At 53.4% G+C, this 27,505-nt stretch overlaps 10 protein-coding genes across 10 annotated transcripts; 5 read left to right on the top strand and 5 right to left on the bottom strand.

The window, feature by feature from the left end:
* Positions 1-205: 205 nt before the first annotated feature.
* On the bottom strand, positions 206-1,792 carry BO86DRAFT_388440 (60S ribosomal protein eL13). Its single transcript, XM_025671852.1, has 5 exons — positions 1,725-1,792; positions 1,564-1,597; positions 1,362-1,408; positions 1,070-1,228; positions 206-913 (listed from the first exon to the last, which is right to left on the bottom strand). Exons 1-5 carry the CDS (start codon positions 1,725-1,727, stop codon positions 479-481), a joined length of 678 nt encoding a protein of 225 aa, XP_025528828.1. The 5' UTR covers positions 1,728-1,792; the 3' UTR covers positions 206-478.
* A 649-nt stretch (positions 1,793-2,441) lies between these two features.
* BO86DRAFT_64329 (uncharacterized protein) lies at positions 2,442-4,222 on the bottom strand. The gene has a single exon (XM_025677535.1). It carries the CDS (start codon positions 4,063-4,065, stop codon positions 2,620-2,622), a length of 1,446 nt encoding a protein of 481 aa, XP_025528827.1. The 5' UTR covers positions 4,066-4,222; the 3' UTR covers positions 2,442-2,619.
* A 1,583-nt stretch (positions 4,223-5,805) lies between these two features.
* On the top strand, positions 5,806-9,099 carry BO86DRAFT_360201 (uncharacterized protein). The gene has a single exon (XM_025669800.1). The coding sequence runs from the start codon at positions 6,060-6,062 to the stop codon at positions 9,063-9,065; it is 3,006 nt and encodes a 1,001-aa protein (XP_025528826.1). The 5' UTR covers positions 5,806-6,059; the 3' UTR covers positions 9,066-9,099.
* Positions 9,100-9,406: 307 nt separating this feature from the next.
* Positions 9,407-11,388, top strand: arp6 (actin family protein). The gene is made up of 4 exons (XM_025677534.1): positions 9,407-10,036; positions 10,129-10,837; positions 10,888-10,950; positions 11,011-11,388. The coding sequence occupies exons 1-4, from the start codon at positions 9,529-9,531 to the stop codon at positions 11,147-11,149; spliced, it is 1,419 nt and encodes a 472-aa protein (XP_025528825.1). The 5' UTR covers positions 9,407-9,528; the 3' UTR covers positions 11,150-11,388.
* A 1,260-nt stretch (positions 11,389-12,648) lies between these two features.
* On the top strand, positions 12,649-13,795 carry BO86DRAFT_360198 (BRcat and Rcat domain-containing protein). Its single transcript, XM_025669799.1, has 2 exons — positions 12,649-13,286; positions 13,352-13,795. The coding sequence occupies exons 1-2, from the start codon at positions 12,787-12,789 to the stop codon at positions 13,620-13,622; spliced, it is 771 nt and encodes a 256-aa protein (XP_025528824.1). The 5' UTR covers positions 12,649-12,786; the 3' UTR covers positions 13,623-13,795.
* Positions 13,796-13,955: 160 nt separating this feature from the next.
* BO86DRAFT_455551 (3-hydroxyacyl-CoA dehydrogenase family protein) lies at positions 13,956-15,140 on the bottom strand (the record flags this gene model as incomplete). The annotated part of the gene is made up of 3 exons (XM_025677120.1): positions 13,956-14,702; positions 14,844-14,943; positions 15,012-15,140. 3 exons carry the CDS (start codon positions 15,138-15,140, stop codon positions 13,972-13,974), a joined length of 960 nt encoding a protein of 319 aa, XP_025528823.1. The 3' UTR covers positions 13,956-13,971.
* Positions 15,141-15,465: 325 nt separating this feature from the next.
* Positions 15,466-19,352, top strand: tof1 (putative DNA repair protein (Tof1)). Its single transcript, XM_025674388.1, has 4 exons — positions 15,466-15,609; positions 15,677-15,914; positions 15,979-18,102; positions 18,170-19,352. Exons 1-4 carry the CDS (start codon positions 15,520-15,522, stop codon positions 19,198-19,200), a joined length of 3,483 nt encoding a protein of 1,160 aa, XP_025528822.1. The 5' UTR covers positions 15,466-15,519; the 3' UTR covers positions 19,201-19,352.
* A 240-nt stretch (positions 19,353-19,592) lies between these two features.
* BO86DRAFT_360186 (PhzF family phenazine biosynthesis protein) lies at positions 19,593-20,810 on the top strand (the record flags this gene model as incomplete). The annotated part of the gene is made up of 2 exons (XM_025669798.1): positions 19,593-20,076; positions 20,158-20,810. 2 exons carry the CDS (start codon positions 19,593-19,595, stop codon positions 20,808-20,810), a joined length of 1,137 nt encoding a protein of 378 aa, XP_025528821.1.
* A 187-nt stretch (positions 20,811-20,997) lies between these two features.
* On the bottom strand, positions 20,998-24,178 carry chsB (chitin synthase class II; the record flags this gene model as incomplete). Its single annotated transcript, XM_025667882.1, has 4 exons — positions 20,998-21,901; positions 21,951-22,117; positions 22,166-22,350; positions 22,402-24,178. The coding sequence occupies 4 exons, from the start codon at positions 24,176-24,178 to the stop codon at positions 20,998-21,000; spliced, it is 3,033 nt and encodes a 1,010-aa protein (XP_025528820.1).
* Positions 24,179-26,035: 1,857 nt separating this feature from the next.
* On the bottom strand, positions 26,036-27,096 carry BO86DRAFT_418157 (DUF1774 domain-containing protein; the record flags this gene model as incomplete). Its single annotated transcript, XM_025675068.1, has 4 exons — positions 26,036-26,238; positions 26,299-26,738; positions 26,799-27,012; positions 27,087-27,096. 4 exons carry the CDS (start codon positions 27,094-27,096, stop codon positions 26,036-26,038), a joined length of 867 nt encoding a protein of 288 aa, XP_025528819.1.
* Between the last annotated feature and the right edge of the window lie 409 nt (positions 27,097-27,505).

Raw genomic sequence — 27,505 nt, 5'->3', positions numbered from 1 at the left:
CAGATGGAAAGACCGTGATATTGACCTTCTACCGTCTACTCGTCAAATCAGGAAGAACATGTTAGGTAATTCTGAAGTGGTGGGGGGGGGGGGGGGTCAACCTGGCTGACTGACTGACAAAGGGACAAAAGACTCCACTCTCGGCCTAAAACTATGCGGTGTGTTTTTTTTTTTTTTTTTTTGATTGGGGGGGGGGGGGGGGGGGGGGGGGTATCTGCAAGGTCTTGGTGTGATTTCTGGTGATAGACGGAAAAAAACTTTGATGACAGAACCGAAGTCCGGGGAAGACCATGGACAAAAATCGAAAGTCGTAGTGGTGGGACATGAACTTGGGACATTTGCATTTCGAGGTGTTTGGGAAGCTTTTTAAGTTAAGGACAAAGGTAAGAGAGGAAAAAGAGGAGCCACGCCATGCCACAGTAGACTAATAATCCCCGACTTGAAAATCGACCCGATCATCATTAGTAGTGAATCACATTTATTTCTTGGCAGCAGACTCCTCATCAGCCTTGGCCTTAGCACGCTTCTCGCGGGCACCCTTGTAGCGGGCCTCGGAGCGGGCCTCGCGGAGGCGGCGGTAGGCAGCCTCCTCACCCTTGGGGAGGTCGTCGCGCTTGACCTCGGTGACGGCCTCGGCGGCGGAGACGTTCTTGATGGGGAGGGTGGGGTTGACGCGGGTGACGAAGCCCTCGGTCTTGCCCTCAGCGAAGGCAGCCTTGGCGGCGTTGACCTCCTCGGCGGAAGAGTCGAGCTTCTTGAACTGACCGCTCTTGCGGGGGAAGAGGATCAGGCGAGCCTTGTAGTCCTTGAGGCGGGCGACATTGGCGACGAGGGACTCCTTGGAGTAGTTGACACGGCGGTGGTCAACGGAGATACCGACGGTGGGAGCCAGCTTCTTGGGGATACCGGCTTCCTGTTCAAGTGCGAAACCAAGTATGTAAGCCCTTCCATCCTCATTTGATTCCTTCCCGTGCGTGCCGCTGGGTCCCAGGTCGCATAGGACAGGTTCCCAGCGGTGGCACCCCCTTCATCATTCTTCGCTTCAGGATTCGTGGGAGTGTCTCTTTACCTTCAGCTCAGCAAGGGTGAAACCACGGCCAGCACGAACACGGCGGTTGTATTTGACGGTAGGGCAGCGCACAACGGGGCGCAGCTTGTCAACCGGACGAGGAGCAACGGCGGCGGCCTTAGCGAGACGAGCCTCACGACGGCGGTGCTTGCGGCCAGGCTATAAACCAGAGAATAAAACAGGTCAGTCCACACCATCTTTTCCCATCGATCCTTTCTTTCCCATGTCGTTCGAATCAAGGCGAAATTGCGAGAGGATCGTGATCTCGTATCGTAGAGTAGAAAGAGCGTACCTGGTCGAAGTGCACGCGGACACGACGCTGCCAGTCCTTGTGGAAGTCTGAGATGAAAAAATTCCATCAGTCCATGATAAATTCCAAATTGACCCCATTCGATCGTCCATCATCCAGTTATTTTTTTCGTTCTTATCGTCTCCATCCCTCTCTCGTTCGCCCTGCAATATTCGCTCCGTGTGGCGGGTGGTGCATTACTCACGCTGGTTGAGAATCTGGTTGTTGTGCTTGATCGCCTATATCACACCAAGAAGAAATCGATCAGCATCCACCGTGTCGAGAAACCGACGTAGCGAGACAGGAAAAAAGCCCATGACCATCGTAATTGATCAAGAGGGTCTCGCAGAGGGACGCATAACGCACCATTGTGACGGATAGGGATCAAAGCCGGGAGATTGTCGTCGTCGTCGTGGGTGGTTGCCGGTCGTATCTCAAAACGACTCGCCTCAATATTAGGTGGAACTTTTTTTGGTGTGGCTAACCCGCGCAGAGCCGCATCGCCTCGCTTAGCGAGCCCTACCCTGCTTACCCAATCCGGAATGCTCGTCCTCTTGTCCGCCTTCGTCTCCGCCTTTTCCGAACTGCAATTGCCATTGCTTGAATACCCCAGTAGATGAAAAATTGGTGATGAAGAAGTCATAGTTCTGGCTCACTTTCATCGTTCTTACATGCAGCTTCACTGACCAACCCTACGGACCACATTATCTCCCCTTATCCATACCTTATAGTACCATTGACCTCCTTGTCACTTGTCAATATTGCTTAGTCAGACCACCCGTCTCATATCTTGACGATCTACTTCCACGAATGCCGGTCTTCACTGGTATACCATTTAAGATCCCATTGCCAATGTGCTTCAGCTCAGCTCAATTTGAATTTCATTCATCTTTTTACTACCGCTAAATCGATCAATAACTCCTCAAGTAAGAGCCCCTGGTGGTTCACAAGCTATGCTCGAAAGTCAACGCAAAAATATCGAAGACAAGACCCCGGGCAGATAAGATCACACAGGGGAACAAGCTGCCCTTAGATAAGACCAGTCTTTTTCATCGTTTCTTTGAAAATGTCATCACTCATCACTTTTCCATGTCCTGGGAAAAAGGCTCATGCAGAAAGCAAGGTATAACGCGATCAGACCATCCGCGTCGACATAGGAAAGCATCTCTCACGTCATTGACGGCAGGATACTATGTCTGATAATGGTTCAGATTTGGCAGAAACAGCAACGCTTTGCCGTTGTGCACGGGTTCTGCTTGGTCTAGTTGTTCCAGGTGCCAATACCGAGACCCACCCTCTCCTCCGCTTTTGATCTCTTCGGGGTCGCACCATCAAAACTTGCTTTGCGTTTGAGATTTTTACTGGGGGGCCGATCAACGCCGGACTTCCTCACTTGGCCAAACAGTTTTGTTTGCAGCAACGTACTCGACTTTGCAGCACTTGCCATGCCTCGACTCTCTGGATGGTTGCTGAACTGACTGCGGCGCTGCACGCTACTGGAGACAGTCCGTATTCCTGCAGCGGGGACATCTTCCTCGGTCTCGGCTTCTTCAATGTCAGATGCGGAAATGGTACTGTCTCGATCACGACGATCATCAAAAGAATCTGTCCCTGGAGTATAGATTTGACCCTCACCGTGAGGCAACCGAGGATGGGATGGAGTCATAGGTAAAGACGACAAAGAGTGAGCGCCGCGCATGTGGCGACTCGCATTCTCTCGATGATTGCGGTGTCTATCGGGGGTCGAGGCAACAACTGGCGACTCTTGGTTGAGGACGCGGTGAGCTGCTAGAAGAGCTTCAAAGGGGTCATGTCTCTCAGTTCCGTTCAAATGATGACCAGCGTTGTCAGCGAACTGAGGTATTGTCCCTCTATGGGGAGTGCGGGCCTCGTTCTGGGGACTTGGCGACATTGGACCATGCTCGATCATCCGAGAGAAGTGTCTTCGGTTGTCGCGGATCCGCTCCTTCAACATTCTATTTTCCTCTCTTAGAAGCTCGGACGTGTTTCTCTCCTGTTCGATAAGCTTTTTAGCTCGGCGAAGCCTTCGATCAAGGGTAGCGTTAACCCTCTCGAGTTCCTGATTGCGTTTGAGAGAAAGCTCAAGCTCCTCATTGGAAATTGACTGCATCGGTTTGATATTATGCTGGCATTGGCGACTGCGGTATTCCGAACTCTGAAGAATCTCAACCTCCCTACGCGCGAGTTGATGCTCGACCTCTGCACGCTTGATCGCTTCGTTACTCGTGAATGAGAGCAGACTGTTTTGCAATTTGAAATGGAGCGCTGACATGCGGGCTTCCTGAGCTACACCTAGGAGGTCTTTGGCGATCATGCGAAGCTTTAATTCGTCCGCATTCTCAATCTCATCGGCAGTTGGAAGGTTCTCCGAAGCACCATATGCCACACAGAGGGTTTTCTCAATATTGGGCGGGGATTCGAGGCATGAGCCTGATCGAGACCTTGATTCCCGCAGGGGAGCTCCGGGTATCTGGGATGAGGGGGGCGGTGTCATGTCTGATGAAGGTAGAGATGGGGGCGAGAGGAGTTTGCTTTGATCGGAGTTCGAAGCTTGGCTTCCAGCTTTGACACTCAAGTCCGGTGATGCGGATAGATTTGCCCGTTTAACCGGAGTAGCAGGCCCTGAAATTTCGACTGGGGGAGCAAGCGATCCCTGCGAGAGCGGACGCTCAAACTCTTGCGACATAGTCAAGATATGGCATCCAAAGAGCAGGCAAGTAACTGTTTTTGTGTTCGCAGCCAAGCCCGACGCAGTCTGTAGGTAGGACCGCGTAGGCAAACCTTGTATGCGGTGGGCCGGAACTTAGCGTGAGGCGGTCGGGCGCGAGCGCATGCGAGACGTCAATATCCTTGGTGAGTGCGAGGATGCGACGAGACGAAGTATGTCGTCGAGCGGGTGGGCAGAATTATCAGGCTGGATGAATGCAATCGGATGGCAAATTTACGGCAAGCGCTGCGCGATTCGTCGCAGTAATAGCTTTGCGACGGGGGATGCGCTTATCACTGATAGCCGGATCGGGCACGTTTCACAAGGTATGGGAGTTGACGATAAGAAGTCGGGAAACAGATCGCTCCGGGTATGGCAGTATGGCAGAGGAGACCAATGTCAGAAGAAATGGGTAAGTATGGAAGCGTGAGGGAAGCTGTCAACGGGAGTAAGGAGATCAGAGGAATGAAGCAGGTACGCGCGATAAGGGTATACGAAAGGGCGACGATGAAGAAGTTAGTTAGTTGATGGATGAGGGGGGTGGGCATAAGAGGTGATATGATGAGGAGAAGCAAGGAGGAAGCTGAGGGGCCGGGGGCCGGATTGATGCCTTAAGGGTGTTTGCAAGCGTAAGTTGGCGCACAATTGGAGGAGGCTGGGAACCATCGCTTGCAGTGCTCAGCCTTGACCAACCATCTCCAACCACCGTCACCCACGTGAGCCCAGCCGCGCGCTAAAAGGCCACCTTTCCTGCTTGGGCTAAGCAGAGATCGCGGACGCTTGCAAAAGGTAAACAACCCAAACCCCAGGGGCCACTTCTGATTGTAGCTGAGGCAACCGATCCACGATGACAGCAGAGGGATGGAGACCAGCCCAGCTAGCATTGGGCTGATTCCCGTGCTTGCAACTTGTCGAGTTCTCACGGGCACCTAGTCAGTCACCCGTCTCTACCTGTGACCCTCTATAAAACTCCGTTTGATCTCAAGAGCCCGATGGTAGTCGGGTCACAAAGGACCTACGATTAGATAACTTATAGAGTAAGTCGTCACTCACGATTCATTTGTCAGACAGCATGGCAAGAATGAATCTGGATCGTGGAATAGACCGAACAGCGTGGCTGTCAAGACAAGGAATGCAGCAAATGCAGGCATCGGCGGGGGTAGGAATGATATCATTCCAGAGCTTTGGAGACTAGCACGGTTTCTGCTTCTCTAAAGGCCTAGGATTGAATTCTGTGGTTCTATCCTTGCTCAGCCGGGTCCCTTCATGTCCAAGTCACCTCTACCTGAGTTCACACCCTAGTTAGATCAAGAAAGAATGTATACTACTGTGTAGATGGTGTACAGAGAGGCAGTTAAGGGCTATTTCTCTCATTTCCAAGATGAAATTCAATCCAGTGGCAGGTAATAATATAAAGAGTCATGTAAACATGAATTTGTGACCCACAGGCGCATCTAAGACTCTGCAGCAATTCCATCCTCCTTGTATTAGATTGCTAGATAGTGAGTGCCCTTAGTACAAGAGACTACATTCATCTGCAATGCTAAGTGCCTAACCAGAACCTGAACGTTTCGTCTAATAAATACTTCTGAACTATGGCGATGCCAAGGTGTGCCTTAAAGGTGGGGATATGAAGCCTCAGGCATCAGCACATGCAAATAGCCGCGGCGGGTCTACAAATTAAATGGTAAACAATCAATTCAATAATTACAGCCATCTTATGGACAACATGCACACTGGGAGGTCACTGCGCCAGATCGACGATTGACCACCCGCTCTCGAACTTACAATACGGTTGACCTCTACCATGACTGCTTGAACCCTTTGGAACTTCCGAACATTATTGATCGACATATTTTCATCTGGTCAATATATCTTTGCGGCAATGAGCTTGCTATAGTGGTGAAAGTGCCCCCTTTCAATTTCTTCCCGCAGCCGATCATAGCCAAAGACTCCACGAACTTGGTGCAAAGATGAACAATCAACCAAAAACACCTGCCCGAGCGAGTGGCATTCCCCGCTTAGCATCCAGACTCCCCTTGCCGACGACATCCGCAAACTCCAAACCTCTCCGACCTTCGCCATCGCGTGAGAAGCTACAAACCGACTCGGGCCTGGACGCGAACAGGCTCCGCAGACCTTCCGAAGATACTGTGTTCAAAAAACCGCTGCCAAAATACACAGCGCCTCAGAAACTCTCCACCGGGCTTCGGAAAATCGATGGATCTCAGACAAGGGCGGGCGGGGGTGCGAAGCCCGAAGCGAACACAAATTCGAATACTGCTCCATATTTAGAGCACGACGATATCGTGGTCGAAGATACAGAAACGCGAGGCCGTACGCGACCTTCTCTCGCAGAGAGAACAATCGAGACACTCTCGAGAATTCCGCCATCGCCAGGACCAGGTAGAAGACAGTCGAGTTTCTATGGCGCAACGAGCCCGATGCGGTCCCCATCCCGCCCATCATCATCAATGACCAGCTATTCAAGGTCACCATCCCGATCCTCATCTCGACAACCTAGTGGGGGCGATTATCTTGCACGACCGCCCTCTGCCATGCGGCTGCCATCCAGACCTCGCCCATCTTTGTCCACGAATACTGCATCGGGTGATCATGGCTTTGCCCCGGCTACTACACATAGCCCATCAAAATTGAAACTGCCCTCTACGAGAATGGGTGGACATAAGGGAAATGCTAATCTGGCATCTATCACGACAAAGCCTCGTCCGGCCTTGACTCAAACCCACATGAGCGCCGTTGGATCGGGCCCGGATGCGTCATTACCTAGCCTAGATGTGAAGAAAACACGAAGAGCGCAGCCAAAGCTTTCAACCTCGAGGCAATCATCGGTCGCCCCCCGGTCACCGTCAGCACGATCCACGGCATCAGACTTAACACCAGAGCAACAGTCAGCGATGGAAACAAGGAAGGCTTCAAAATCTTCAAGCGCTCTCAGAGAGAGCATTGCGAAAGCTAAGGCGGCAAGAAAAGCAGAAGCGCAAAAGCGCATGCAACCCTCGTCATCGAATGATGCTTGGGATCGGCTCAACACCGAAGATCCGTTCAATCAGAACCCCCAGGATTCAAATATTGGTCTTCTCCGAAAACGTCTTGAAACAGGCAGAACCTCTGGGCATCTCAACATAGCAGCCATGTATCTGAAAGAACTTCCCAAGGAAGTTATGGCGATGTACGACTTCGATCCTAATGCTACTACTGAATGGTACCAGAGTGTAGACCTGGTTAAGTTCATTGCGGCCGACAACGAGTTTACGGAACTTCCTGAAGAAGCTTTCCCTGACATCGACCCGCACGATATAGATGGGGATTCTGATGACGAGAAGGGAAACCAATTTGGCGGGCTTGAGCTGCTAGACTTGCACGGTAACCTGCTACAATCTCTACCAATAGGCTTCAGAAGGTTACAAAGACTTCACACCTTGAATCTGTCAAATAATAGTCTCAAAATGAACGATTTACAGGTCGTTATGGAATTGGTATCCCTGAAAGATCTTAAGCTGGCCAAGAATCGATTGGAAGGCACTCTTACACCAGAGATCAAGAACCTGAATATGCTGGAGACTTTGGATTTGCATGATAATATTCTCACTGACTTGCCCCCAGAAGTGTCACAATTGAGCTCGCTTCGAGTCTTGGATGTTGGTGGTAATCAGCTGAGTTCATTACAGTTTGAAGCCTTAAGCCAGCTTTCTCTGAAGGAGCTCCGAGCCCCAAAGAACAAACTGAAAGGCACACTCATCCCAGCTTCGATTTATAAGCTCGAAGCACTGCAGGTTCTTGATGTGGCCAATAATGCATTGGTGAAACTTGCCGAAAACGTGGCTTTGGAGCTGCCCAATCTCCGGACTCTAGCAATTAGCTGCAATCGCATCCAGTCCTTGCCGGATTTGTCATACTGGCAGGCCTTGCTGACATTGTCGGCGGAAGATAACAGCCTTCCAAATCTCCCAGAAGGCTTCATTGGCTTGAAGAATATTCGAAACGTCGATTTTACAGGCAACGATATCTCCAAATTAGACGACAGGATCGGCTTGATGGAGAGTCTGTTCACGTTTCGAGTGGCTAATAATCCCCTTCGCGAACGCAAGTTCCTGACCATGGACACTGAGGACCTGAAGCGCGACTTGCGAAACCGATGCGAGCCAGAGCCTCAGGATACCGACGATGACGCGGGCTCTGTCGCGACCCAGTTCACATTAGCACCGGAAACCCCAGCTCAGACGGCGGCTTGGCAGATCAAGCCTGGTGGTGTTCTTGATCGGTCTTACACTGATATGCGTGAGCTAGAGCTGGACGAGCTGAGGCGAATTAACTTAAGCGAAGTGCGATGTTTGTATCTGCATCACAACGAGCTACGCTACTTTCCTATATCTGCCCTCAGTTTACTGGCGTCTACTCTCACAGATCTCGACCTTTCCAACAACCCACTAGATAGCACAACACTCTTCGCCTCAGCTCTTACGCTTCCCAATCTTCAAAGCCTGAATCTGAGTGCTACAAACCTTACTACACTGGATCCCATCTTGACAAACCTTGTGGCACCGGCTTTGACATTCCTGGATGTTTCTTACAACCGCCTGACTGGGCAGGTGCCTGCCGTACGCCGCACTTACACCAACCTGGTGGCATTTGTGGCCGCAGACAATCGATATACCAGCTTGGAGTTCAATGCCGCCCAAGGCCTTCAAGTATTAGACGTGGGAAATAATGATATCGGCATGCTTCCACCTAAGCTCGGCCTGCTGAGAGGAGAAGGCTCAAGCAGAAATTGGGGGAATGGATCTGCCCTGAGACGGTTCGAGGTTGCCGGAAATAGCTTCCGTGTTCCTCGGTGGCAGATTGTCGCCAAGGGTACTGATGCCATTCTTGAATGGCTCAAGGATCGGATGACTGCAGAAGAGCTCTCTCAATATGAGTCGCTCGACGACCCGACTGAAGATCGGACTGCTACATAGTATGGAAACTGTCTGATTTTGCGCGGCACTCATCATCTTTATGAGCAGATCTTAATGTCCTGTATCGATGTCCTTGTTCTGGGTAATAGTCCGTTGTTTAAGAAACAATGAATGTCGTGTCATTGCGACATCATGTGGTAGACGCCTAAACATTTCCATCCACCATCCCTCTCTTCGCTTTCTGCGAGGACCAGGTGGTGTTGTACCGTACCGTACCAGACAGTATACTATACATAGAGTGGCCCTAAGATCGAGCCCTAGTTTCCTGATTTGGAGGATTGGCTGCTTGGCATCGCCGTCCGCCGCGGAGGACGAGCATTTCATTCATCCAGCACGTAACAACTCGAACCACCACATTCAACAATTCTGGGTTCCGGACTCCGTGCCATTTGCTCATGCATGGATTCGAGGCATCCGAAGCCACTTTATCGAACCGCACCCGTCCCATCATTCTTTCCTCAGCATGGGCTCAGCTAAGCCGCGTCCGTCTGGCGGCAGAGCTTCCGTCGCCAAAGCCCCGACCCTCCAAGCTCTACCGGATAAAACCTTCATTGTCGACAATGGCGCCTATACCCTGAAAGCCGGATATGCGCCGGAATACCCGCCTCCTGAGGACGAGGAAAAGGCGCTTTCGGCGTGCGCTACGATACCCAACACGATTGTGAAGACACGTGGGAACCGCATATACGTCGGCTCGCAACTCAACACACATGTGACCGACTGGAACGAGATGTCCTTTCGTCGACCGGTAGAGAAGGGATACATTGTCAACTGGGAAGCTCAGAAAGAGATCTGGGAGCACTCGTTCTTCGACGAGAAGACCGTGCGAAGCAAGGAGCTGCGCATCACCGACCCGGAAGACACCACCTTGGTGCTGACGGAGGCGCCCAATGCGTTGCCCATCCTGCAAAAGAACGCCGACGAGATTGTGATGGAGGAGTGGGGCTTTGGCGGTTATTACAGGAGCTTAGGTACGGATCCCCCAAGTCTGAAGCTAGATAGGCACGAATGGCTCATTTGGTTTTGTGTCCTGTTGCTGATGCGATTCTGCCGCACTATCTAGGGCCGCCGTTGAATGCTTGGAACGAGGTGAACACTGTCTTCGGAGATCCGGTTGTGAAAGAGGCGGATTCTGTCGTGTCGCCAAGAGAATGTTTACTGGTCATCGACTCTGGCTACTCCCACACCACGGTGACGCCTGTCTACCGAGGCCAACCGCTTCAACGTGCCATACGCAGACTCGACCTGGGTGGCAAACATCTTACGAATTATTTGAAGGAGATGGTGTCCGTGCGGCAATATAACATGGTGGATGAAACCTATATCATGAATGAGGTCAAAGAGGCTGTTTGCTATGTGAGCAACAACTTCGTTGGCGACTTGGAAAAGACCTGGAAAGGCAATCGAAAGCGTGACCTTTCTGATTCGCAAGAGGGCGTCGCAGTAGACTATGTCCTTCCGGACCCCAATGCGGGAAAGAAGGGCTTCGTGCGACCACACGATCCATTACTGAACGCTAAGAAGAGGAAAGGAGCGCTGTCCGGTGCCTGCGCTGAGGCACTCTCCGAAGATGCCCTGGTCTTGGGCAACGAGCGGTTCACTGTCCCGGAAGTCCTGTTCACTCCCGGTGACATTGGCATGAAACAGGCCGGGATCCCGGACATCGTTCTGCAGAGTCTTTCTGTATTGCCTACCGGGTTGCACCCGGCCTTCTTGGCCAACGTCCTGGTTGTTGGCGGGAACTCATTACTACCGGGGTTCATGGAGAGACTGTAAGACGATCTCCTATGAAATGGTCTACTCGTTTTCTAACTCTGTGTAGGGAGACCGAGCTGCGCCAACTAGCATCCGCCGAGTGTGTTGTAAGAGTGCGATGCCCTCAAGAGTAAGCTTATCCCTTATCCTGTGACTCGAGCCAAGAGAGACTAATGAAATTCAATGATAGCCCAATTCGATCCACTTGGCTGGGGGCATCGCGACTGGCCACCAATAGAGAAGAGTTGAAGAAAGTCGCTATTACTCGTCAGGAATACCAAGAGTATGGTTCCTCCTGGGCTGGTCGGAAGTTTGCTGGTGCATTATAACCGGCCGGGGAGTTCAAGGTTTAAAGCGCGATTGGCGTCTTCGGAGGTTTGAGCTGCAGCTTTTCATTTGTAATTCTAGGCTGGCACCTTTCCTGTTTGCGTGTGTACTGTGTAGTAGCTATGTGTCCTTGATACCCTTTCTCAAGTTATCAGCTGGTTCGATCGAAAGTGCGGGACACAGCCGAGCGTAGCATTTTGATGAAATGTCATTGCGAGGATTGTACGGTACAACCATCTAATCATCTCTTTTCTCAGCAGCTCAATGGCGGCCTTTGTTTATTAGCTTGACCGACCCCAGCGTCTGGAAGGGGATGAAGTCGACGGTGCACGCAGTGTCAATCGGTTGGGCAGAAAGGATGCGGGCGAGTCACATGGGATTGGATGGGATTGGATGGGATTGGATTGTCGCTTGTTGCGGTGAGGTGAGGCTGCATCCATCCCATCCATCCCTATGAATCAAGCTGAGGTTGCTTCTTGCTTAGTTGTTACCTAACCTCCCCCCCTCCACGCCCTCCCCTCCCTTCAACCTCCAACCTCTTCTTACACCTTCGCTTCTCCTCCTATAGTCTCCTTCCATACATCTTCCCTCCCCTACTTCCTCCCCCCTCCCCACAGTTGGACACGTCGACACCGGCTTGACGGAAAGCATACCGGTACCCTCATGGTTAACCATCCTCCCCGACATTTGACCCTTGTTGACACGCTCGATTGTGGCCATGGTTGGTCCAAACACTTTCCGCAGCGCCATTCCCAAATTTCCTGAAATTCCCGTGCAAGTACAATCAGCGAATCAGCGATTGAAGAGACCCTCCCATTTCCCATGGTAGCGAATGACGAAGACTGAACATGTGGCATTCGACCGCCGTACCCATGGCGTGGCCGCTTAGTTGTCGCATATGCCGAATTTCATCATGCGACGGCCTTCCGGAAGAGCATTCCGGTCAGCGTAGGAGACAGCATATATAGAACGAAATGTCGTTCTTCCTCCGATTGATCTTCTTGCTCTTTCAGCTCCTCGACCATCCATTCAATATATCAAATAGCAGACCACCTGACATCGTTCGAATTATGTTATTGATATCCGGCACCCAGCTTTAGTATTCTCGCCAAACCGCTCCTGCCCAGACACGATCTGCGATTATGGATTCCAGTATTCTAGAATACTCCCCAGCAATCAACCGGTCCGACCTGCTTTCACCCACCCTCGAGACCATCAATCCTCGTAGGGCCGTCCCGCGATCCGTTCTAAAGTCCTGAAACTGCAGAATACGTGGTGCATCAAAGAGAATGCCTCCAATGATGATCAGAAGACTGTCTTCTCGTGCTGTTGCGCAACCAGCTGAAGCTCTCCCGATGCCAGAAGGGCTCCGCACCATGCGCGGGTCGAGGTCATATACCGGGTCATCGAGTGCCTCTTCCGGGGCCGACGCTGCTCTTCCAGACCCGCTATCAGGCGAGAAGAAGAGTCGTGCAAGGTCCAGGGTTAAGCGCTTCTTCACCAAGCTTCGGGGCAAGCTCACCAAAGAACAGGCTAAGACTGAAATCGTCGACGAGTTAGTTTACCCTCTTGCGCGGTTGACCCTTGACTCGAGACTTAACTGACGTGGCGTAGACGCTGTGTGTGCTGCCTCGACATCATGCCCGCCGAGTGCCTGGCGACTATGCCTTGCCAACACAAGTATTGCAGCCGATGCATGAAGCAGATGGTGCTCACGGTCATCTCCGAGGAAGGGTTGTTCCCCCCCAGATGCTGCAAGCTAGATATCCCAGTCGAGACCATCTTGCCCGTGTTGACGCCCAAGGAAAGAAGCTTCTACATCTCGAAAGCGCAGGAGTATGCGACACCAGCTGCAGAGCGGTGGTACTGCCCAGCGGCGACGTGTGGGCGCTTCATTGCGCCGCAGCATGTCAGGAGCGCATCCTCATCGCAGACGTGCCCTTACTGCAGCACCAAGATATGTTCAGGGTGTCGCGACCTGGCTCATTCGTCGAGAGGGTGCGCGCCGGATCCCGGCCTCGCGGCTGTTCTTGAGGAGGCCCGACTCAAGCAATGGAAGCGATGTTATGATTGCGGCTCCATGGTAGAGCTTGTCTCTGGCTGCGACCATGTCACCTGCAGATGCAAGGCACAATTCTGGTAGTGTTCCCAATTCCCGGCGTACATTCATCAAAGCAATAACAAAGGCTGACTGCTTGCTCCAGTTACAAATGTGGAGATCCTTGGTCTGCTTGTGCCTGCGCTGCGTCCGGACAGCGGCCCGCGGACTTCCTGGCCGTGCTTATCGGACACACCAAGTTGAGCCGAGACCAGGAGGCCGAGCTGTCTGCGGTAGTCACTGCCATCCTCCGCAACGAAAGACTCCGTGATGAGGAGGCGGCCAATGCCAAAGCTAAGACGGAGGGGACCAGCAGGGAGAGTAAGAGACTTTCCCGGTTGAGCATAGACTTACTGCGCCGAGACATCATTCTATGACGGCGAGGAATAATGATTTGATGCGATTGATGTCAAAGAGGCGTGCGATGCTGACTTAGCCATTCTTTTTAATTTTTCCTTTGTCAAATCAATTGTGGTGCTAACGATCTACAATCTATTTTAACTCTGCCGACAATTTGCCAGACTGCCAGAAATGGAGTAAATATACCTTTATGCACCTTTATGCACCCGTAGAGAGATGTCTCCTTGTCACAATAGATATTGATCACTACGACTTCCATCCTGGATTAAATCAGGCATGGTAGCAAAACGAACGAAGAACCCATGGTGGCATTGATTGAGAGTTTATATCGCAATGCACGAGAGGGGGCTCAGCGCCGTCGCGCGATCAGTAGTCATAGAAGCCCTTGCCCGACTTCTTGCCCAACCACCCGGCATCCACCATTCGCTTCAACAGCCCCGAAGGCCGGTACTTGCTATCCCCGGTCTCCTGATGCAAGACATTCATGATGGCCAGACAGGTATCCAGGCCAATGAAATCCGCCAGCGCCAGCGGGCCCATGGGCACATTGGTGCCGTTCTTCATGATACTGTCGATATCCTCCTTGGCGCCGACGCCGGTCTCCAGGCAGATGATGGCCTCGTTGATGTAGGGCATGAGGATGCGGTTGGCCAGGAACCCGGGCGAGTCCGCCGAGACGGCGGGGACCTTGCCCATGCGGCGGACGAAGGCGACGGCGGCGGCGACCGTGGCCGGCGCCGTCTGGAGGCCCGCGATGATCTCGACGCCCTTCTGCACGGGCACCGGGTTCATGAAGTGCGTCGAGACGACCCGCGCCGGCGCCTGCAGGTCCGTCGGGTCCGCCGTCGTCGCTGCGGCGATCTTGGTGATCGAGATGGACGAGGTGTTGGTCGCCAGGATCGCGTGCCGCGGCGCGATCTGCGCCAGCTGCTCGAAGATCCGCCGCTTCAGCGCCTCGATCTCCGGCACCGCCTCGATCACAAAGTCCACCCCGCCCAGGTCCTCCATCTTCTGACTCGGCGTGATGCGCGCCCGCGCCGCGTCCGCCGCCTCCTGCGTCAGGCGCTCCTTGGCTACATCTTTGGCGAGGAGTTTGTCTGCATTTGGGGGGAAACAAGAGGGCGGGGATGGTTAGTCATTTCGAGAATATTAAAGGGGGCCCCGGGGAAGGAGGGGCGGGGGGGGGGGGCGTCTCGGTAGATGGGACGAACTCCAAGGGCAGAGGGAAGTTGCTTTACCGGCAAACTTGAGTCCATTATCTAAAGATGCTTGGGATGTGTCGATTAATGTTACTGGAACTTGGGCTTTTTGGGCAGCAACCAGCGCGATGCCCAGTCCCTAGCATGAATTCACTTAGTATACTGACTTAAAGTTATGTATGGGAGGGGGAGAATGCTGGAACGGACCATTTGACCAGCTCCTATCACACCCAGCGACTTGACCTCGGCAGATCGAGCGAGGGGCGATGTACTGAAGGCCCGGGAGGCGATTGAGGGGCCTCTGTAGCAGAGGGAGCGGAGTGAAGACGACAACATGGCTGTAGCAGGAGCACGACACTTGTTCAGTATCGAGTAAAGGAATGAAGAAACGCTCAGAGAACCAAATCAACCGAGACTATCTTCACCCTCACCGTTCTCCGCACTCGTCTCTCCGTTGCTTGTGATGGAGCATTCCATCCCGCGGGTATCGGCCCCTGTGAGCCGACGTCATCGGCTAGCCTCGGCTCAACCGGCCGAATTGTTTCGCCGCGCACCCGAAGGCGGAAGACGCGATAACACGTAAAGTGCGCGCTCTGATTGGTACAATGTCCCGTTTGCGCGCCGGATCATTTCCAGATTGCCCCGAAAGATCACCAGTGATGGACGATTGCTATTCAAGTCGAAAGCGACCAGGAGTTCAGCATCATTGGCCAAGATGGAGGTCGAAGAGCCAGCGCTCGCGACTACCGAGTCCACCGTGGTGGATCCGGAAGTTCGAGCACATGTCTACAGTCTTGTCACCGCGGTAAGTATGCAACTACATCTCATGCACTGCCTTGCTGTGAAATCCTAATTTATGTGGACAATCATAGCTCGGAGGCTTCAACGGAGAAGATGCGGACAAGTACGTCCTGGGTGACGATGCGTTGGCATGCTTGCGGGATATCAAGCGCTGGCTGAAACTCTACGACGAGAAGTACAACCGCATGGACGTTGCGCGATGTCTGGGAGAAGCGAACCTGGTCTACGGAGATCTGCTACCGATCTTGTCGACGTTTGCGAACAGCACCAAGCAGACCAAATATATGTCGCGGATTGCCTTGGCGTGTTGTATGTTGCTGCTGTAATGTGCCATCTTTACGCTAGGGAACAGGGTGACTGACGGGTCTTGCAGTGGAAATCTTGGTGCCTCTGACATGGCCATTGGAGATGCAAGGTGAACTGACGGCCGACAACTTCAAACACATTCCGTACCTACAGCACTCGCATGTCGCATACAAGCGGGGGATTCTCAGCCATGCCAGCACTGGCTATCTCCGCACGATCATCCGCATCGGCCTCCCGAGCATGGCAACCCCGCGATCCGAACGCGCCACTCGCGATGAGGGGATACTCAAGTTGATGCTCTTCTTCCTACGCAATATCGCCCTGATCACTCCGAATACTCGCCTGGCGGCTGAAGGTGATGAGGAGGAAACGTCCCGCTCGGCAACCATCAATGCCTTTCAGGAGCAGGACGTGTTCGCCCTCCTCCTCACCATGTGCTCCAATGTGGGAGACGACTTCAATCTGCAAGACGTGGCTCTCCTGGAGATCTTGTTTCATCTAGTCAGGGGTGTCGACGTCGAGAAGCTATTCATGAACAACACTCAACGAACTGCCAAGCGGACCGACGAGCTCGATGACCTGTTACGGAAGGAGTCATCGCTGCGGAGAGAATATGCGAAGAACGCACCCACGCGGCACGGCCGATTCGGAACCATGATCTGGGTGAAGCGCGACGACGCCAAATACTCCACAGTGTCCGGGCAGAGCGTCCTCAAAGATGACCAGACGACCTTCCAGAAGATGGATGAAAGCAAGAAGTGGAACAAGCCTCAATTCCGCCGGAAGGTGCAGGATTTGACCATGTACAACGACTTCAGCACTCCCGTGCACCTCAACGGGGCGGCGTCGGAAAACCTCCGGAAGTTCGTCGAAGAGTTCCTGGATTCAGGGTTCAACCCTCTGTTCACCCACGTGCGCAAAGCAATCGAACGGGAAGCGGATCGGGTGGTCGACATCAACACCCGCCAGTTCTTCTACACTGTGTCCTGGTTTCTGCAGGCGGAACGGGCACGACGTGCACTTCAGCGGGAGAAACGGGCGCAGAGCGAGAAGCCCGGGAAGGAGATCGAGCCGGACAGCTTCGGTCTGGTGGCCGGTGTGCTGGACCAGGAGACTTTTGTCTTCCTGAACCGCGCCATGCAGTATGCAGTCGACAGCAAAGACTGGCAAGATCTCATCGCCGAGATGCGCTGTTTTACGCAGATTCTGTTGACTGTCCAGGATATGGTCCAATCGCCACTGGAGGAGGACCAAGAGATTGCCGAAAATATCCAGAATCGGATCTTCTACGAGGAGACAACGCATGACCGCGTGATTGCTATTGTTCGCGGTTATACCGATCAGGGATTTGGTTACCTGAACGCATGCACCGAGCTTACCCATGTTTTCTTACGTATGCTGGAACGCTACTCCAAGGAGAATGTCGACATGCAGGTGCGGTCTCGGCGGCGTGCCAGACGTAAGCAGAAGGAAACCGAGGGGATCGTTGAGGGAGAGAACGACGAAGAGCACGGATCCGAGGATGAGGATATGATGGAGGCGGAAAGGATGTCGAAGGAGCGCAGCTTCGACTTCCGGCGTTTCGCCGCCAAATTCTGCAACCAGAAATGCGTCGACACTTTCGTCCACTTCACCAAGCATTATAGAGAGCTCAATACGGAGCAACTGAAACGGGCCCACCGGTATTTTTATCGGATTGCCTTCAAGCAGGAGATGAGCGTCTTGCTCTTCCGGCTCGATATCATTAATCTTTTCTACCGCATGATCAAGGGGCCCGGAGCCTTGGATTCAAGCAAGCCAATCTTCAAAGACTGGGAGGAATTAGTCCGGCAAATCATCAGGAGATTGACCAAGAAACTGGAACAGCGCCCTGCGCTGTTCGTCGAGCTACTCTTCAGCAAGATCAACGCGACCACCTATTATCTTGAATATGGACACGAGCGGCAGACGCTCCCGACCATCCGGAGACCCCCCGCTGAGCTGGAGATCGATCCCAAACAAGCAAACACCATCGAGGAGAAGCTGAGCATCATGGTGCCTGCCTTGGTTCTAGATGGGGATGCGGACCTCGTCAAGTGGGTGAGCGACGTCTTGGGGTCGGCCGTGGAGGAACGAGATACCTGGGAAGAGCAGGAGAGAGCCCTACGCGCAGCAGGTGCAGAGAGCGCAAGGATTCCCAACCCAATGATATGTATGCAATCCCTGGTCCCTTCACCTGGGTGTGTGCAGACCGTACACATGTACTGACCGTTGCGCAGCTGTGAAACCTCGAGACGAAACATGCCAGAACGCCATGTTCTCGAACGCCAAGCTTCGCCTCCTGATGACGCTCGTCAAATTCGAGCGACTTGGTGTGGAAGACATAGCGGGAGCCTCTTGGGTGATCCCCTCCACGGCAACGGCGCAGTATCTGCGAGAGATGAAGTCGTTCATTGACAGGTATCTTGCCAAAGCGGAGAGGGGAAATCTCGGACGGGACCCGCGTGAACTGATCCGACGCAAGTACGGTCCCAAAAAGAACAACCCCCAGTCCGAGGCCCAAGACGGCATCAATTTTGGGTCGGATTCCGAGGGCGAAGATGAAGTACCCGACGGTTTCTTGTTTCCGGCGAATCCGCGGGCGAAGGCGGATGCGCTCTCGGCGCTGAAGCAGAAGCGCAAGAAGCGCAAGCAGAATGAGGACGAGGAAAGCGAACCCCTCGACGAGGCAACCCTCGAGGAGCGGCGGCGCGCCCGCGAGGAGAATGCTCGAGCTCGCATCGCGAAGATTAAGAGTGACCTCTACGTACATGCCAGTGACGAGGAGACGGACGATGAGGCAGATGAGAAGTTCTTCCGCCTGGAGGAACAGCGCCGCAAAGCGCAGGCCGACCGCATCAAACAGGCCATGCTCCACGGGGTTCCGCCAGAAGCGCTGAACGGCAGCGGGAAGAAAGGGCAAGGCAAGCGCCAGAACAAGCGACAGCGGAGAGTCAGTCAGACTGTTGGAGCAGACGAGGACGAGGATATCATCATGGGGGGCACCGGGGATTTGTCGCCGGAGTCGCCACAGGACGACATGCCCCGGGATGAACTGGACGATCTTCTGGATTTCGATGACGACCTCGCGTTCAGTCGCAATCGGGAGGACCTGTTGGGACCTGCTCGCGACGATGAAGCCGCACATACTAGCGAAGCCGAGGTTGAAGGCGGCGCACAGGATGAGGAGGATGACGATGCCCCGGTCGCTGCCGCTGCTTCACGCCGGCGGATGCGCGCCGGATTTGTGATCGACAGCGATTCGGACTGAGATGGTCTTTACTTGTAGCTTAATGATGTGATGAGCGGGAGATCTTGGTGCTGTGGAAGCATTGTGTTGGACATCCAGCACCTGGACATGGATGGATGTACGCCAGCCATCCAGCGACCTAAATCCTTGTAAAAAGAAATGCAACCACCGGCTTATACCCCGAATACGAGCCAGCCATGAGCCATGAACGAATCGTCCAAGCGTCAATTACACGATCCCAGCATTGTAGCATCGATTTGTAAACACAATGCAGGTACAAGTGATTTAATCTACACGGATGACTCACAGGCGGAGTAAACAACGTCTATAAAAGCATTTCTAGAACCTCCTCCACCAACCCAAGTTCCCCACGCATCACACCCCATACACTAAACCATACCAAAACACCCAAAATGCCACTCCCACCCCCACCCCCCGGCCACGTCAACTACATAACGCTCGACGTCTTCACCAGCAAAGCCTACACAGGCAACCCGCTAGCCGTCGTCTTCCTCCCTCCACCTCCTGCCATCTCCACCTCCACCTCCACCTCCAACACAACAACCCTAACCCAGCACCAAAAACAAACCCTGGCCCGCGAATTCAACTTCTCCGAAACCATCTTCATCCACCCCGAGCCCTCCAGTAACAGCAGCAGCAGCAGCAGCAACAACAACAACAACAACAAAACCCACCGCACAATCGACATCTTCACGCCCACCTCCGAACTCCCGTTCGCAGGCCACCCCACCATCGGCGCGGCCGTCTGGTTCCTCCACCTGCGTCCTTCATCCCCTACCTCTACCCCTACCTCTACCTCCAACCACAACAAAGAAAACGGGATAACGCACCTCATCACCAAATCCGGGACGATCCCCATCGCCGCTGTCCCCGCGAGTAGCCCCAGCCCCAGCCCCAGCCCCAACCCCAGCATCCCCTCAAACACGACACCGACACCGGGGAAGGGCGCAGACCCAGACGCAGCCGAGGGCGTCACCGCACGGATCGCACATGACCCGCACCAGCACGGGAAGCGGTTCCCTCTCCGCGAACTGCTGCGGCTGCACGGGTCTTTGGCGCCGTTCTTTGCACAAAACGACTCGGACCAGGGGGAGCAGCACCAGAAACAACAGGAAGAAATCTCCTTCCCCGTGTTCTCGATCGTGAGGGGCATGTCGCAGGTGCATGTGGAGGTGCCGTCGTTGGCGGCGTTGGGGGCGGTGACGACCTCCGCCGGCGGGGAGGTGGTGGGGCCGGAGAGTGGGTTTATGGATGTCGCCGATGGGTGGGCGGTGGGGCATTGTGTGCTTTATTTCTACGTGAGGGGGGTGCCGGACGAGGATAGCGGCCGAGAGGTGATACGCACGCGGGCGATGATTGGGAATGTCGAGGATCCGGCGACGGGGAGCGCGGCGTGTGGGTTGGCGGCTTATCTAACTTTGACGGAGGGGGGCACACCCACGGTGAAGAAGAGGGGGTTTGAGTTTGTGCAGGGGGTGGAGATGGGGAGACGGAGTGAGATTGGCGTGGTGGTAGAGATGGGCGACGATGCGCGGACGATTGCGCATGTGGATCTCAAGGGGAGTGCTGTGAAGGTGTCCGAGGGGACGATTGCGATTCCCCCGGAGTAGTAACCTATGCAAACAGTGCTCGGCATGCATCACGTATATCCATTATGTCCCGTTATCCATCAATCATCATGCAATACATACACATAAGTAATCTGCAAATCAAACCATGCCATCAAGTCATGCACATGGGATATAAGAAAAAAGGAAAGCAAAGGAAATAGAGTAGAGCACCAGGTGGAGAGGAAGTCTACTTCCTCCAGAACATGGCCTTCCCCAACTGTCTTTTCATCGTCCATCCCGCCTCCGAAAACTTATCCTTCATCGTCGCGCCTCCACCGTACCGGTAAGCTGTGGTGTTCGTCCGGCCCGACGAGCTAGCCGTTGCACTCGCGTTGGCGAGGTTGCCCGCATCGAACTTGGTCTTGCCTTCGACGATCTTCTGCACCACCAGGAGGATGGCGTAGGTGGTGGATCCGATGGTGCGGATGAGCGCCAAAACAACCACCGACCACAGGATGATGGAGAGGTAGATGTTCGTGCCGCCCGAGTCGGGGCCGTAGACCTCCGAGATCGCCATGGCGAGAACGACGTTGGCCACCATCCAAATGGAGACCATGTACGTTCGCACGGCGCGGTAGTAGTCTTCCTGCAGTTGGCTCTCGGAGATGGGCGCCTCAGGAACCTCCACCCTGTCACGGAGGTTCCGCAGGGCGGCGTCGTAGCCGCTGTCGATGTCGAGTTGCTCGGAGGGCATCTCGATTTCGACCGTGGTGCCATTGATGGTTCGTGCAGCTCCAAGGTCAGTGTTCATCACGTTGTCACCCTTGGTACCCCAGGTGACATCGTGGGTGTTGCAAAAGGCGTAGACCTGCAGAGTACAGATGTAGCTCGGCAGAAGGATAAAGTACTGTGCGGAGGAGGTGAACATGTGCCAGGGGTCCAGGTATAGGAAGGACGAGTAGAAGTAAAGGCCCACGGTTGAAAGCATGGACATGACGATATTCACAAACAGTCCGTTGCTAACAGTGACCTTTGTGTATCCACCAAATCTTGCCATGAACTCGATGACGATCAAGTATAGCGTGCAAAAGATTGTGTAGAACATAATAATACCGTACACAATGATACCGGACAGGTAGAGCTTTTTGGCACTGCAGGAAGTCAGAATTGCTGCTGGTGCCGGGAACGAAGGAAACTTACCCTTGTGGTCGATTACCCATCGAGATGATGAATTGCAGGGCCATGACCAGAATGCAGGCATACCGTAGGATAACGAAGATGTACTTCCCGATGTTGTGTCCAAAGGGGTCGATTTTTTGGTCGGTAAGCGATCCAGCAATGAAGTAGAAGACCAGGTAGAAGTTCGCCTAACCCAATGTAAGTCTCCCGCTGTCCATATCACCGTATGCACTTACCAAGCCAAAGTACGTGAAGAGGAGCTGCATAAACTGATAGAAACTCTCGATCTGCAGAAGAATTTTGCGGACCAGCGAGTGGTCAGTCTTCCAGAGCTGCCTTCCGTTGACGATCGAGTATACGGCTGCGAAGAATGCACCGTTCAGCCATCGCCGACGCTGGGAGATAAACTCAGGAATAGTATCTGTAAGGATAGTTAGTCATGCCAGGTGGCTGCGGAGAGATTTTCACCGACCAGGAACATCGGTCTCACCAACAGCACTTTTCACGAATCGCAGAACCCATCTCTCTTCCCTCTTGGCCACCAGCTCCCAGCAGAGAATACGATCCTCAGCCAAGTACATATTCGCTGTGAAGACATCCGCGTCCTTGCCGTGCAACGTCTCACCCTTGAAGTACTGGTTCAGAGGCCCATTGCCGTCGGCGTCGTTCTGCAAAGCAAAGAATCGGTATGCACTGAGTGCACCGGGAAGGACAGTGATGTATCCAAACACTGACTCCAGAGGCTTGTCCAGAATGTTGGACATCTTGTACTCGAAGTTCTGACTCGCAACCAGTGGGTTGAGGAGGCCTCTCATGTTTTTACCCTTGCCCGCCTTGATCTCTCCAGCAGCTCCGGCTACATTTGAATCCTGATCGAATGCTTTCCACAAGTGGTAGAGCGCCGTGGACTCTGGCCGGGTCCCGACGTCCAGAAGAATGCAGATATTGGGCTGCAGGGCCCGCCCAAACGCGTTGAAGAACCAACGGTGGGAGTTTAACTTCTTCTTGTTGTGCTCCTTGAGACAAAAGATAATCTGACAGGGCGTCATGCCCTTCTCAGCTCCCTTGAATTTCAGATCCGAGTCAAGGGATACTTGCGTCGTGTACTCATAAACGTGGGCTTGGACTTCCTTCTGATTGACCACGTTCTTGGCAATGCCCTCCTGGTAGACACCCAGGGCTGCGAGAGCATTGAGCGTCCGGGGATGGACCTTCTTTCGTCCGTCTGCGATGATGCACACGACGATCTTCTTCCATCCATCCTTACCCCATGTTCGGGACTTGGAGCGTGAACAAAAGTGGCTGATATTCCGCATGACACCATGCATGGTGCGAGTGAAGCCAATCTCATCTTCGTTGTACATGGTGATGCAGATGAACAGTTCGGTCTCCCGCATAGTCGTGCCAATCTGTTGACGGAGTTTGTATCCTCGCTGGATGTAGTCGTCTGGGTCGCAAGTCACAGCGGTGTATCGCATGTGCGTGAATTCGCGGTCATCTCGCCGGGGCAGGAAGCTGTGCAGGATTGTCGGGATTTTACACTCCAGAATGAGTTCGCCGTTGATGAGCTGCACTTCCTTCTTCGACATCTGGGCTTCTCGGACACCGCGGCGGCTCTGCTTCTCCGGGGGTGGGCCGTAATGCAAGTTCGGATCGACAAGTTCTCCGCGTTCGTCGTATTCGTCGTCCAAGTCGATCTTCGCCATTGCGTCCTTATCGTCCGTGATGATCGTCGATTCGCTCATGAACGACTGCAGGCTGGCGCGGTTGTCAAAGTGGGGGTCGGTACTGCGGCCACCACCGCCAAACACATCCTCGTCTGAGTTGCCAATGGGAATACTCGCGTCATAGCCGACGGGGGGTGCAAACAGTGGTGCTGGGGGAAGCGGTCGTCTGGGACTGCCCCCGTATCTCGAACTCGGAGTTCCCGGCCTAGGGCTGCCGTTGAGGTCTGCACGCTCATAATGCGAGCTGACCACGGACGGAGGGGCTGGCGGTCCGCTCCAGTTGGGTGCGCGGGACGGTGACCAAGGGCGCGTAGGCGAACCGGGGCGAGACGCATAGTGCGGTAGATCGGCTGAGGATGCTACCGGTGGGGGGATGGTAGGCGCGTGTCGAAGGCTCGATGTAGGTCTCGACGGGGAGTCTCCCGGATCATATTGATATTGGCTCTGAGCATATTGCTCTTGCTGTTCCGCTCTGCGATTCCTGTTAACAGTTCGCCTCATATAGAACATTTCGAAAAGCATCTTGACGGATGGTTCTAGCGGATGCTATGCCCGCTAGAAGAGTTTCGCAAGAGGCAGTTGTGATGGACAAAGATCCTGAAACGGTGTGGAAATTGTGCGTTTATACCACAGGTACAAATTGCAAACAACGTTTGGGTTCTTCAGTCCCGGACCTTGAGCTTGTTCCGAACCCAGGTTATGATTGGGTGGAGGCTGCAAACAAGGGGGGCTCAAGTATGGTGGTAGTATACGGGGATAGCAGAAAGGGCTCCGCCAGCATGCCGAAGAATCATACAAGTCGACAAACTGGGGTGAACTCAAATGAAAGTGACTTACCCTGCGTCATAAGTGAATGAATCACCATAGTGATACTCTGAGGTCATGCCAGTGCCTCCGCTCAGATCACTCTCTACCGCCGAGCTCGTGGGGAGCAATCGCATTGTGGCTCCATGGAGACGTGACGCTGCGGGCGAAGAGTCGAGATAAGAGCCATCTCCATACGAACCGTACGCCGGTGGCTCTTCCTCTTGGCTCCGTGCCGGTATATAGCGCTGCGACATCGTGATTGTCCGTCCCACACGTGTTCAATTGTTCATAGTATCTATCCACCGGCCAAATGCAGCGCTACGGCCGATCCTCGGGGTTGTCTCGTCTAAGCACGTGCCCCAATGTGATGGGTTCTCGGGTCTATCGTTCTAGGAAGTCGGAGCACGATTCTGCCTATTCGGCTGCTAAAGAAGAGGGCATACAAATTAGCCTTGTCCTCTCCCATCCATCTCAGCCACCAGCCGGAGAACAAGAGATAGAGCACTCACAGTAAGTTGCAGCCAACAGTCAAGCTGGTTACCAAGCCCAAACAGCCAAATAGTCCCCCAGGATACTTTGGGAAATCACCAGGAATGTGTCTGAGAAGATCGTGCGATTAAAGTATGTGGTAACCCTCCGGATGAAGTGTTGAGTGGGAGGGAGACGCACAGCGGTTGTAAACAACGATCCCACGGTCTTCAGAAAATCAATTCTTCAACACCGACCCACGGCAAGCAAGCAAACAAAATCCTAACGTGTCAGCCGTGCTCCTCCTCTTAAGAGACCGGGCAAGGTTATGGGCGCCTAAACCCAGTCGCGAGCCCGGCGCTGACGACCGCCGGCACACCGTGGAGAGGGTGGTTGTCACCAGGGCAACCAGAGAGCTTGGGGAAACGGGCGGGGCCATAATCCTTGCAGCTTAGAAACATATCGGCTGGTGGGACTGCGGATGGAAAAGAACCGTAGACTTAGTAGGAACCTTTAGGAACTTGTAAATTGAGTTAAATTAGACCTTGAAGGGATGTGATTGTGTCATTTACTTTTATGTTCCTGTCGTCCCGGCGCTCGTACAAACAATGGAAACGAAGCCGCACGGGCTCTTGGTTCCTCAGGCACGCGCGGTGGAGCACATAATCTTAAAACCCGACGACCCAACCATCAGCAGTGTTTCTGAAGGATATCGGTATTCCTCAACAATTATCATTACCGAATCACTTTCAATTTGAGACTAAAGAGGGGATACAGTGGGGACAGATCGACGGAACCGAGACAAAATCACCCAGCGGACCCATGGAAAAGAAACGCCATGCTACAACTGCCAACAAATGTACATGGGAGGGAAGATCCACCAGAGACACAATAGACATCTGACCATAGTCAACATTACAACACCCGACCCCATCATGAATCATATCCATTTAGGGGGACCACAAAAGGCGTAGAAAGGGAAGAGAAAAACCATCTGCGCGAACTAACTCTTTTTCGATAACAACTCCATTTTGACCACGACCAGGATTACAGGCTAGCCAGTGTTCCTGGTGACTTTGGAACACAGGTGGACAGCACCTATATTCAGGCCGTCGGCTCGTTAAGGAGAGGCTCTCTTTCGCGGTCAGTGGTACGGGACTCTCCAGTTCTACGGAGCAGCACATTGCGGCCGGTGTACTTGGTCATGGAGATGTAGAGGGATTCCACGAAGAAGATGGCGAAGATGACGATGGCAAAGATCCACTGCAACGAGATCACCTTGACACCAACTTGCTTGACCGCAAGGGCTGTAAACCAGAGATTAGCATGGCTATAGGGGCTCGACCAGGCGATTATGTAGTACTTACCAAGCGTCAGCAGACTCAAACTATAACCGAGGAGGTCATCCTGGGCCACGAGAATATGACCGGATCCCACGGCGAACAGCACCCAGATGAAGATATTTGCGACGACCCTTGCGGGCAGGCTGTTGCTGTTGACAGCAACGGCACCGTTCCAGAAGAGCGCGATGAGGGTCCACGCGAAAGGAGCCGCGACGGCGGACAGGTGAGCAAGCGGGCTCAGGGTGCGGTGGCGCCAGTACGTCGCATGTTGGTTGATGAAGTGCGCAATCAGGATGATCTCCGCTCCCCAGAAATGGCTGCGGGTCCACAGGAGGATCCAGGCAAAGGTGAACAGGTTGTTGAGAATGAAATGGGTCCCCACGTTCGCTGCGCCGGTGACCAGCACAGCATCCCGCGAGAAGAGATGGTAAACGTAGCCAACCTGAGAGATAAGAAGGATGACCCTGAAGGAACATAAGGGGTCAATATCAAGTCTGCTTCCGACGGAAGGGGGTGAGACTCACCAGTAGATGCGTGTGATGATAGTACTCAAGCTAAAGGCAGTGATATGCTTGTTGGCTTGCTTCCAAATGGAATGGCCATGCTTCACATCATCGGGCGAGTTGGAGGAATAGTAGATGCCGACGATCAACACCAGCAACCAAGACAAAGGAACGAGAATGCGATAGGCAGTCAAGGTAGAGCGGCTATGGGACTCGTGCCTGGCGAACGGATTATCTGGATTGGGTCCAAGATAGTCAGTAATGATATGCAATAGTCAAGTATAGCGAGGATGATCAAGCACTACTCACAAGGAGCCATGATTGAATCACTGGACTGCGACGAGGATGGTCGATACAGTACAGATGGATGCGGAGTATAGTATAGAAGGGGATGGGAAAATGAGAAGAGACAAGAGGAAGGAGGAATAATAAGTGAAAGAGAAGAACAATTACTTGGGAGCGGTCGTCATCCCGTCATCGTCACGGCGGCTGCACCCCGCATTGCCTGATCTTCTGACCTGACAGGACAGGCCAACAGCCACAGTAGTAACTCTTTTCAATGAACCATTCCCCTGCCCACTCAACGTTGATTGAGTTTCTCCTCATTAAACCTCCTTGAATTTGAGTTTCCTCGACTTCACCGTTGCTACAAGACCATTTTTGACAGCTATTGCTGCTTCTTGTGGGTTGTCAAAAGCGAGAAAATACTTCATGTTCAGGAAGGATTG

This window comes from Aspergillus japonicus (assembly GCF_003184785.1).
Source record: "Aspergillus japonicus CBS 114.51 unplaced genomic scaffold BO86scaffold_17, whole genome shotgun sequence".
NCBI lineage: Eukaryota > Fungi > Ascomycota > Eurotiomycetes > Eurotiales > Aspergillaceae > Aspergillus > Aspergillus japonicus.
This window is presented reverse-complemented; position numbering and strand designations above follow the sequence as displayed.